We start from the raw sequence: 12,257 nt of genomic DNA on the forward strand, positions 1-12,257 counted from the left end.
CTCTCGCCTCAGCCTGCTACCTCTCCTCCTGTTTCTTGTCTCTGATTTCACTGTCTTCATTTGCCTGGACATACGTGTAACACACTAGGCATGTATTCATGGGTTATGGCCTAAGTTAAATGTCTCTTATTAAGCTGTTCTCAAAATCTTTGGGTTGATAGTTGACCTTTTTTCACTTCTAGAAACTTTATCTGTTAATTTTTTTTATTTTTTCAAGACAGGGTCTCACTGTGTAGCCCTAATGGGTCTTAGAAGTCACTTTGTTGACCGGCTTGGCTTTAAACTCACAGATACTCACCTGCCTCTGCCTCCTGAGTGCTGAGGCAGAATGTGTGCACTGCTGTGTCCAGCCAATTCTTAAAAGCTGTTGATGGATCCCAAGTATGATGGATTCTGAGTAAGAAGTTCAGGGGGTTTTGTTCTGTTTTAGATTTATTTTATTTTTAATTATGTATGTGGCTATGTGCATGTGAATCAGGTGCCCATGGTGGCCAAAGGTGCAGGATCCCAGTGGGGCTGGAGTTAGAGGCAGTGAGTGCTGGGAACGGAACTCAAGTCATCACCAGGGCCAGCTTGTGCTCCTAACCACTGAGTCACCTTTCCAGCCCCCTAAGAGAAACTCCTCTAGAAGAGAAGGTATAAAAAACTGAGACTACGAGATTGACGGGAGGGCCTGGCAGCTAGCAAGATGGCGCAGACTCAGGACACCAAGAGGAAAGTCTGTTACTACTACGACGGGGATGTTGGAAACTACTATTATGGACAAGGCCACCCAGTGAAGCCTCACCGAATCCGCATGACTCACAATTTGCTGCTGAACTATGGTCTCTACCGAAAAATGGAAATTTATCGTCCTCATAAAGCCAATGCTGAGGAGATGACAAAATACCACAGTGATGACTACATTAAATTCTTGCGTTCCATTCGCCCAGATAACATGTCTGAGTACAGCGAGCAAATGCAGAGATTCAACGTTGGTGAGGACTGTCCAGTATTTGATGGCCTGTTTGAGTTCTGTCAGTTGTCTACTGGTGGCTCTGTAGCAAGTGCTGTGAAACTTAATAAGCAGCAGACGACATCGCTGTGAACTGGGCTGGAGCCCTGCATCATGCGAAGAAGTCTGAAGCATCTGGCTTCTGTTACGTCAGTGACATCGTCTTGGCCATCCTGGAACTGCTAAAGTATCACCAGAGGGTGCCGTATATTGACATTGATATTCACCATGGCGATGGTGTGGAAGAGGCCTTCTATACCACAGACCGGGTCATGACTGTGTCTTTTCATAAATACGGAGAGTACTTCCCAGGAACTGGAGACCTACAGGATATTGGGGCTGGCAAAGGAAAGTACTATGCTGTTAACTACCCGCTGCGAGATGGGATCGATGATGAGTCCTATGAAGCCATCTTCAAGCCAGTCATGTCCTAAGTGATGGAGATGTTCCAGCCTAGTGCAGTGGTCTTACAGTGTGGCTCAGACTCCCTGTCTGGGGATAGGTTAGGCTGCTTCAATCTCACCATCAGAGAGCATGCCAAGTGTGTGGAGTTTGTCAAGAGTTTCAACTTGCCTATGCTAATGCTGGGAGGAGGTGGCTATACCATCCGTAATGTGGCTCGGTGCTGGACTTACGAAACAGCTGTGGCCCTGGACACAGAGATCCCTAATGAGCTACCATACAATGACTACTTTGAATACTTTGGACCGGATTTCAAGCTTCACATCAGCCCTTCCAATATGACTAACCAGAACACTAATGAGTACCTGGAAAAGATCAAGCAGCGACTTTTTGAGAACTTGAGAATGCTGCCCCATGCACCTGGGGTCCAGATGCAGGCCATACCTGAAGATGCCATCCCAGAGGAGAGTGGCGATGAAGATGCAGAAGACCCTGACAAACACATCTCCATCTGCTCCTCTGACAAACGAATTGCCTGTGAGGAAGAATTCTCTGATTCAGATGAGGAGGGAGAAGGTGGTCGCAAGAACTCATCTAACTTCAAAAAAGCCAAAAGAGTGAAAACAGAAGATGAAAAAGAGAAAGATCCAGAAGAAAAAAAAAAGAAGTCACAGAAGAGGAGAAAATCAAGGAGGAGAAGCCAGAAGTCAAAGGGGTCAAAGAAGAGGTCAAGTTGGCCTGAGCAAGATCTACAGCTCTGACTTCTCCCCAGATTCCTCACTTTCCCCAGATTTTATATTTTCTATTCTTCTGTGTATTTATATAAAATATATTAAATATAATGTCCCCAGGGACTAGATAGGAACCAGGGACCAGAGCCCAGGGCAGTGGTGCTGAGAGAACTCTTACCTTGTCCCTCTGCCCCAGGTTTTAGTAGTGAACCATGTAGGGTCTGAGGGGTGGGGGATAGAAAACAACCAGAAGACATAATCCTGAACTGCCAAGTGCCTGCTTAGGAGCTGTTAAGATGCCCTTATTAAGCTTTCTAGAGGGGGTGACTGGGTCTTCTGGGACCTTTTATTCAGGCTTAGGTAATATCAGCCATTTTTAGATTGGTTCTGGTTATACCTTCCCACTCGTCTCAGGCAAGCAGAAAAACTTACCATTGCCCTGTCTTCCCCCAATTCTGCAGGTGGAGGTTGTTAGCCTAGCTTCCTTTTTGAGATATTTTCATTTTGTGAGACTCTTTGTAATAAAACAGCACATTTCTAAAACAAACAAACAAACAAACAAAAAACTGAGACTACTTCAGTCTCTTGGATGTGTGGTCATGGGAATTTATGCTGAGACAAGAGAGGTAATATTGTGACTTCTGCTAGATTCTACTTCCTTTTTGTCTGTTCTTTTAGCAAAAGCCACATCCTGCCAGGCCTTTTCATTACCGTGGTTTTGGGCCAGAAAACAAGATGGGTAATTTTAATGGTTACTGGCTGTTGTGGTGCATCCACTGTATAGAAATTCTTATGTTGAATTCTTGCAGCATCCCTGAAGAGGAAGAGCAGCTTTACTTGATTTAATGATTTTAAATTATTTGTTCAATGAGAGCATGAGGTGTATGTGCATGTCACAGAATATAGTGGAGGTTCAGAGGACAACTGGCAGGCTAGGGCTCCGGTTGTTGGGCTTGGCAGCAAGCACCTTTCCCACTGACCTCCTTTCCAGCTCCTGTTTCTTGCTGTAGACGAGGCTGTGCAGTACAAGACCTCAGTGGTAAACTTTTAACCAGATTCCTAGATCATGTGATGTTGTTTTGTCAAGTTTACTTTTTTTCACACTTATTTAGTGTGTGGGGTGGTGTGTGCACATGGAGGTCAGAGGATAACTTGTGGGAGGAGTCTTTTCTCTTCTTCCACCATGTTTGTCCTGGAGATCAAAGTCGTGTTGTCACACTAGGCCGCAGGTGCCTTTACCCACTGAGCCATCTCACTAGCCATCTCATGTTTTCTTAACTGTTGGTGTTTCTGTTTCCTTGTAAAATAGAAATGCAAACGCGACTGTCAGTGCAAGAACATGGCAGGTCAGTACAGGTGATCAGTTACCCCAGGACTCAGCTCACCCTTACAGCAGAGACTTACAGGAGAGGGTCTCAGTGGATGCTGTTTACAATGGACTGAAGACAGCCAGGGCCACAGATAGTACCGTGTCTTTGCACAGCCCCAGGGATTGACCCAGGGGCAGTGAAGGAATGAAGGAAAGACGCAGGCAGAGGGACCTCCAGAGACTACAAAGCCAGTATTGGGTGGGCCGGGCTCCTGGATGGAGAAGCCGAAGCACCCGGGAAGTTCATTGTGCTTATCATGCACAGGTGAACAGATCAGAGTATTACGTTTAACTGCACAAGGAGGCAGCCTATTTTATACAGCTGAACAAGAAGTAAGATAGGAACAGTCTGCAGGTGGTCAGTATCAGGGACTAGAGGCAGGCTTTGCCATCCTTCAGAGCCTCATGAGGGCGGGGTGGGTTGAGGAGGGGCAGGGAGGATTTGCCAATTTTCCATGGGGCTGATGGTCTAGGCATTATCATGCCCATGCCATTCGGTTCCTTATATGCAGGCTTCTGTGTGGTTTATATTGAAGAACTAATTTAAAACAATAAATAACAACTTTTGACACCCTAGAAATGGATCTTTTAGCCTCAAACTCTGCCAGCCTCTGCTTTCACCTCTCAAGAACCACCTGAGTCCTGTCTAGCCACAGGAGCTTTGTTGTTTGTATTTTTGTGGCGGTCAGATCAGGCTGTAGGCGCACCGAACAAGCCTCTACCGCCGAGGTGACTCTGAGCCTCATGAGTTGCCGCTCACAGACACAGAGATGCTGTTGACCACACATTCGAGTCGTTGTGCAGCAATGAATAACTCATGTCGATTAAGTTCGCAAATACTTTTAAAAGTTTTTGCAAGTGGTATAGAGTGGCCTATGCCTGTAATTCCAGCACATTAGTTCCAGGCTGATCACAAGGTCAGGGCCAGTTTGGACTTCATAGTGAGACCCTATCACAGACACACACATAAAAGGATTTTTAAAGAGAGCCTTAGAATCTTACTTGAATTTTTAAAGTTATGCTTCCAATTTAGTTTTATTCAGTTACCACTAGAAAGCATTAAGTTGGAAGCATCATTGCTTATAGTACCAAGCGCCATGCTCTTTTGTGTAAATGATTGATTCTGATCTGTTTCCAGCACTTCTGGTACTGATACTACAAGGTGTCGGTCAGCACTGCCTCACCAGGGGCCTCGCTCGAACAGGCAGGTCCAAGTTAAGATGCACTGTTAGTATAAACTGTTTGTTTCAGAGTCTCAGAAAGGAGTATAAAACATCTCAGTAGCATTCGTTAGATTTGTTACATGTTGTAATATTATTTGATAAGTAAATAGAATATATTAAAATTGACTTATTTTCAATTTGTAAATACTAGATAATTAAATGCATTTTGTGGTTGTGGTAACTAAGGGGCACTTAGATCTTACAATAAAGTAGTAAGTTTTAAGATGTATTATAGTCTGAATTTGGAAAACAAAACATCCATCAAAAAATTAAAAGTTCTGGACCAAGCCTGAAGGCCTTTAATCCCTGCACTTAGAAGTAGAGGCAGGAAGAGCTGTGTGAGTTTAAAGCCAGCCTGGCCTACAGAGTGAGTTTCAGGACAGCCAGGGATATGTAAAGAAACCCTTCGTGAATGAATGAATGAAATGAATGAATGAATGAATGAATGAATGAATGAATGAATGAATGAGTGAATGAAATTTTTAAAAGAAAAGAAAAAGAGGACATTTTAGGATCAGGGAGTTAAGAGTGCCAGTCTCCACCAGCGAAAGGGCCAAGTGTAATCAGTTTGTGTGCTTTGTTGCCACCTCTAAGAACCCAGGGAATAACGCACTTGGTGCCACACACCTTTAACCCCAGCACTGGGACGGCAGAAGTAGGTCAGTCTCTGTTAGTTCAAGGTCAGCTTGGTCCATGCATTGAGTTCCAGGATAGCCACTGCTGTATAGTAAAAGACCATGTTTTGAGAAAGAAAAAAAAAGCCAGTAAATGTGGTTTTATGTTGCTAAGTAATAGAATGATCTTAATAATAGTTCCTGAAGTTTATTTAGCATCCATTGTAGGCCATGCAGCATGCTGGATTTTTCCTAGGTATAATGTAAATTCATCTTGGTCAGCAATATCACTATCTCTATAAAATGGTTAGGAAAACCAAATTCCGGGTTTATGCTTCTTTTATATTTTTGTCCTTGTGGATTAAAATGGCAAATATTTATTGTCTTGTTTGAAAAAAAAACATTTATTTCTTCTTCGAAAAATAAATCATCTAAATTTGGGTCCTGTGCTTTGGTTATGTATAAGCCAAGCTCCCAAGTTTGTTTTATCTGATTGCATTTAGGCTCTGTTTTCAATAAATTATGCCCATGGGTATATTCTCTTGGTTTTCAAGGGGGAAAAAAGGGCTCATTAAAGCTGCCAGCCCCCATCTGGAGTGATGATGAGCGCCTGAGAGTGCTCGCTCTTACCGAGATCCTGTGAGTTCACAGCAGCCACAGCAGGTGGCTCACGCTTGACTTGTAGTTCCAGGTCCAGGATATTGAAGCCCTCTTCTGGCCTTTGCAGGCACCTGCACACACGCAGTACACACGTGCACTCCCCCCTCCCATTCATACACAACACGGAGAATCAAAAATAAATCAGTTTAAAACCAGGAAAACAGCCAGCCTCCCAGAACTAAGCGAGTTAGCCGTCCATATATATCAGACATGCTTAATTAAATGTTCACATCCCTTATCTTAATATTTTATAACTATTTATTTTATAGCTTATTTCTTCCAACAGATTATAAATAGGGCCCCAACTCTAATTTTAGAGAAATTAAAAACCTTAAGTAAAAATCGGCATCTGTCCTCAAACTTAAGTTTTAATCGACTCAGAATAAAAAGCTACCTAACCTTTAGACTCATTTAAATAGAAGGCTCAAACTAGCCATCAGCTGTGTTTAGTTAGTGCTCTAATCTCGCTGTAGACTTCTGACAGTTTCCAAATAAGCAAGGCTGTTCTGCCTTTCCAGCAGTTGTCATCAGCTGTTGAGTAATAAAAGCCTCCACTTCCCCTCTTTCCCACAAGCCAAAAAGGAAAGAAGAGTCATATTGTTCAATACTGTCATTTGCAGCTCAAAAACAAGGTCTCAGTCTGGTGTAGGAACCTCCAGGGCTCAGCATTTCCTGTGTGCTGCAGTTCCGCATGCTGCCACTTGTGATCGCCACTGACGCCTCCTTGCAGCTGACCTCTCCACACATGCCTCTTCCAGCCAGACATGCTTACTCCACCCAGAGACTCTCACCTCTCCTCTCTTTTTCTTTTCCAGTAATTTTAACCCTTAATGCTTGCAACATAAAGTCCATTTAACTGTTGTCTTTTGTATAATGCTGGAGATTGATCCTGAGGTTTCTGGGAGTGCTCAACCAGTGAGCTGTGTATCTCCAGCTTTTACACTTTTTCTTCTCTGAATCAGGATCTTGCTAAGTTGCCAGGCTGATGGAAAACTCCCTATGTATATAGTCCATAGAGGCCTTGAACTTGGAATCCTTCTGCCCAGACCTTCTAAGTAGCTGGGACCACAGGTGTAGTCCATGCTGTACATTTGAACATTAAGTACATTAAGTATGCTTATTACTGCTATCATCAGTAATCTCCATAACTTTTTAATCTTCCAGAATTGGACAATTTAATGTGTGTGTGTGTATGTATGTATGTATGTATGTATGTATGTATGTATTTTGTGTATGTTGGGAGAAAGAACAGAAAGGAAAAGCCTCTTCCGTGGGCTCTATTCAGTGCCAGCTTCTTGCCCTATAGGACTAAGAAAGACTTTGGGGAAATCAAGGCTGTCAAACTGCAGATGTAGTTGCTGTGTGTGCTGTCATGGGTAGGAGACATGAAGTCCAGGGTGAAGGCCCCTCACCCCTCTACATTTCCTTAGACCATGTCCTGGAACTCTTTGGCGCATGTCCATATCACATTCAGTTCTGCTCCTTGGGATAGTTGACGCCACGTTGTGATAAAGAAACACAAGCAAAGATGACAGGCTCCCTGTCCTTGATGATCCATGGTCATACCAACCATCTCCACTTAGCTCCCTATTCCCAGCCTCTCTCTTGTTTTGAGACACGGTCTCACATAGCTCAGTGTGACTTCAGACTTGCTGTCCTGAGGCTGACCTTGAACTTGGAACTTCTGTCTTTACCGCCTGAGTCCTGGATTACAAGTGTGAGTGCCAAGGTGTCCAGTTTTGTGCTGTACTGGGTTGACCAATCCCAGGGCTCTCTGCATGCTACACAAAGCCTGCCAACTGAATTACAGCCGTAGCTCCCAATCTGAACTTAATTGGAATTGATATATAACCTACTTTAGTTAGATATAAAAACCCTGGTTCTTTTTAGTTTATTGATTTTACAGATTATATTTTTATGGATTGTGTTTCTTAACATGTAGTTTTAATGCACCTATCATTTGTTAACATTTTATTTATTTATTATGTATACAGTGTTCTGCCTTCATGTACATCTGCAGGGCAGAAGAGGGCACCAGGTCTCATTATAGATGTTTGTGAGCCACCATGTGGTTGCTGGGAATTGCTCTTAACCTCTGAGCCATCTCTCCTGCCCCTGCATTTATCATTTAAGTCTCACAGAAAGTGTAAAATGAAATTGCAAATCAAAATTATAGTAATGTAATTTATGGTATTTGCTCATATTTGCCTTTACTGGAAATGTTTACGTTGTCGTAGCTTTAGTTTGAAGGACTCTTGTTGGCGTTTCTTATAGTACAGTCCTACTAGTTTTGTTTATGTGGGATAGTTGACAGCCAGTTTTGTCAGGTGCAGGGTTTTGTTGCTGTTTGTTTTAATGACAGATCTAACTTAGTAGCTCTTGCCGTCTGGGAACTTGTTTGAAACACACAAAGGTCTGCCTGTTTCTGCCTCCTGGGTACTGAAGTTAACAAGTATGTGTCTGCCCTGTCTGGCAGGTACAGAATTCTTTATTGACAGTTTTTCTCCTCAGCAGTTTAAACGTGTCTCCCTCTGTCCCTCCCTCCCTGCCTCCTTTAGTGGGAATTGCACCTGCCTCATGCATGTGTCCTAAACCCTGTACCACTGAGCTCCAGCTCCAGCCCTTAGATGCTTTTCTAACCTTGCCTTGTAACCGTGAGTCCTTTTTATAGGTTTAAAAAGTATTCCATCATCATTGTTTAAGTATGACTGATACTTAGACTCAAAGCCTGTATTTTATATCATGTATGTTTTTCCATCCTAATTCAAGATAGTGAAGATTATTAGCATTTACATATGAAGACTACCACTTGGCCTCTGGTGGAAAGATGCTTTTGTAGAAGGCTAGATTGGAATCCAGGTCTCCTGGGTTTTGTTCTTTTTCTTACTCTAAGACTCAGGTACCTCACTGAAGATTATTTAATGAGAATGGTGTGCTTCCCTTTACTTGCAATAGAAATCAGTAGTTTAGTTTCTTAATATATACATTTTGAAAAAAAAATGCAGCTTTGGGAGTTTTCACAAGCGTTCTAGTTTTAAATGCTTTTTAGTTTTAGAAAATGATGGATGCTATGTTCATCAAAATGACAATATTTATCTGAGAAGTATATGGAAAGTGATTTAATCCTGTATGTGATGCTCCTGGCATCTTATCAATGTCAAGACAGATGGCTCCCTCTATCCTTTCTACAGACTAAGCCTGGAAAAATAGAAGTAATTTGTGGACTCAGGTTTTCTTAACCTGATTGCCCTTGCATTCGGCCTCATGTTAAGTTTCTGCAGCTATTCACCACAGACCTCTGAAAGTGGAGCGTGAGCCTTACTTTCCTTGGTGGGTCCGGTATGAAGGTACACAGAGTCAAAATAGTGAGCCTTTCAAATGTCAGGGAGTTCCGTCCCCTCCTCTTTCTGTAGCGTTGGTACTGTGGGTGTGCCAGCATGTGCAAGTATGTGGGAGTAAATAGGGCAGAGATAATCCAATAAAGCATGATTAGGGCAAGTTCTCTCCTTTCTGGAAATTACTTCTTTATTATCCATATAATTTATTGGAGGCTGCTTGAGAAGCTGAATATCACTTTTACTTGTGGCCTTGAACAGTTTTTCAAGTATGTTAAAGAGTGCTTTGGGAGCCGAGGGGATGGCTCAAGCAAGTGTATATGGAGGAGGCCTTGATACCCAGCACCACTGTTAACTCTGGGAGGCCGATGCCCTACCTGTAATCTCAGTGTGGGAGGAGAGGGTGTCTCCGGAGCAAGCATCTGGGTAGACTAGATATGTAGGTGCGAGTGAGAGATCAGCCGCACTGTGCTGGGGAGGGGTCACCTGCCTTGGGCCCCACAAACAAACTGCACTTGTTCTCCTGCTCATATACACAGGAATACATGTGTACATATGCATAAAAACTTACATAGTGATGCATATACTTTTTTAATGTTTTATATTGGTTGTTTACCTTTAGAAAAATATTTGTGTGTTTTTAAAATAATGTAAGAAATACAGCCAATCAATTTTCATGCATCTAAAGGTACATTTAAATGTTTTTAATTACTTGAAAATAAAACTGTCGTTAGAGGTTAAGAGTTATTTCAAGAGAATAGAATAACAGTTTGATGTTTCTGGTATTATAAGCTAAATTAATTTTTATATGTTGGCTAATATTATGTTATAGTACTTAGTTTTGACCATATTATTGAAGGAATTATTAAAGGGATTAGATTGATAAACATGAATTGGAAGCTAAGTTTTATTGATCTCTGAGGTAAGAAAGTGTTTCCAAAGGTTCTCGTATTTTATTTAGTGGAGCGTGGTCTCTAGCATACGTTTAGAGATATTTCCACTGTTTCTCCTCCAAATACTGTAAATTATAAGTAGCAGTCTATACTCTTCAGGCATCCTCCATTTTAGTCAAGCAGACTGCTTGCTGCGAAGAGCCCCAGTCTTGGTGATCTCTTTTCCTTCCTCACCAAGCGTGCTTCCTTTGCTCTGCCATTCTTCTGTGTGCACTACTGCAAGTCAGCTCAGTGCCTTCTGACAGCTCTGCTCTTTGTGCACATTTTGTCTTGAACAGGCACTATGAGTAACAGAGCAGCAGAGCAGGGAGGGCTGAGCAGACGCTGTCAGTGACAAGACTTAAAAGAACAGCAGGAAGAGTGTCAGTGGCGGTCTCCAGTACAGTAGCGTGCTTTCTGCTTCTGTTATCTACTGTCTCAGACCGAGCTGAAGTGGCGCTGACCTTGTGTGGAATGTCTCTGAGAATTTGGGGCATGGAGCTGGGGTGCAGGTTGGAAGGGCGCTGGATTTTCGTTCTGACATACTGCAGCAGGACTGAAAACACTCATCTGCTCACATAAGGAGGAAAAGGAAAACATTTCTAAGATTTAGCTAGCAGAGTTCGTGGTGTATTTCCAGATTTTTTCCTCTTGTGATTTTTCTATTTTCCAATTTCATCTAATTTGATAAGAGCTGGAGGTGGGGGGCTGTCTTCTGCACAGTGTATCGGGGGTGGGAAGAAGGCTAGAACAATGATTGGAATGGTAAGGGACTGTTTAAAATCTCTACGACATTGCAACCCACATTGCAACCCACCTGACAAATGGTTAGTTGAGTTCCTTGGCCATCTCAGGTGTTTAAAAGTACAGTGTACAAAAAGCTTTATTCTCATGTCTTTTTTTCTCATACAAACCTTGAGATCATTGTACCTACATATCCAAAACAGCTGGTTTCATGCTGCGAATTTCAAAGTCTCGCTTTAATAAGATGAGACATACAGATAAGCATGTAGTTTCTGCCTTACCTATTTGGTATAGTTTTCTCACTCTCCTTTATAATACAGCTAATGGCACTTGAGCTTACGTTTGGGTTCTGTTAGATACGGAGTTGTGTTAGTTATCTGACATGGTCATGACCCTGTAAGGTGAACGGCCATACTAGCCTAGGAGATTTCTTGATCTTAATGCTGTCTTCTCTCTCCATATTGCCTTCTCCCCTCCCCCGTGTAGCGCTTTATTTTGTAATTTAAATCTTTTTTTTAAAGAGTATTTATTTTTATTGTTTATACCATACTCTGCCTACATGTATGCGTGCACACCAGAAGAGGGCACCAGACCTCATTATAGATGGTTAATGAGCCACCACATGGTTGCTGGGAATTGAACTCAAGACCTTTGGAAGAACAGCCAGTGCTCTTAACCTCTGAGCCATCTCTCCAGGCCCGTAATTTAAATCTTAAGTTTTTCTGAAATTCATTCGTTATGGCTCCAGCTCTGTTGAGGAACATAGGAATTTGGGAGGCTATTTCAAGGGAGAGCCATATGTGTTTGGTTGGAGGGGAAGATACAACACTCTTCTGGACTGTTCTTAAACATAATGTACACAATTTGTATACTTACCTATTGGCTTTCATAGGTAGTTCCAAGGAACCTTTTTGGAGTAGACCTGATACTTCAGACAACATGCTACCTGTATATTAACAGTCTTTTACATTTTTCTATGTTGTTGCATCTAAAATTGATGTACACTGATGAGTTAAGGTAGATTAACACCTATGTGACTGTTTCTATCAGCCGTTCTTATTTAATAGGACAGTGATAGTGAAGGGTTAAACTTAGAGAGCTGATGCAACTCCTCCTTTCCTTCACCCGCAGTTTTCATTGGACCATATCACCATAGCAACAGTGAGATCAGTGAAACCTGAGCGGTCCATTGATTAGTTTTTGCTTCTTCCTTTCTTAATCTATCCTTTTTTTCAACACATTTTAGTGAGGAG

General features: G+C 42.3%; 2 protein-coding genes across 3 annotated transcripts in view; both read left to right on the plus strand.

Moving 5' to 3' along the window:
- The window catches only part of Eps15 (epidermal growth factor receptor pathway substrate 15), a 102,823-nt gene that overhangs the window by 53,034 nt on the left and 37,532 nt on the right, over positions 1–12,257 (plus strand). The gene's annotated exons all lie outside the window — the stretch shown is intronic.
- Positions 669–2,138, plus strand: LOC129692441 (histone deacetylase 1-like). Its single transcript, XM_055628803.1, is given in 3 exon segments — positions 669–1,070; positions 1,073–2,052; positions 2,055–2,138. Coding segments are annotated over 3 exon segments (1,446 nt in total). The 5' UTR covers positions 669–688.

The sequence above is a fragment of the Psammomys obesus genome, unplaced genomic scaffold (genome assembly GCF_907164565.1).
Source record: "Psammomys obesus unplaced genomic scaffold, mPsaObe1.curated_primary_1811, whole genome shotgun sequence".
Lineage (NCBI taxonomy): Eukaryota > Metazoa > Chordata > Mammalia > Rodentia > Muridae > Psammomys > Psammomys obesus.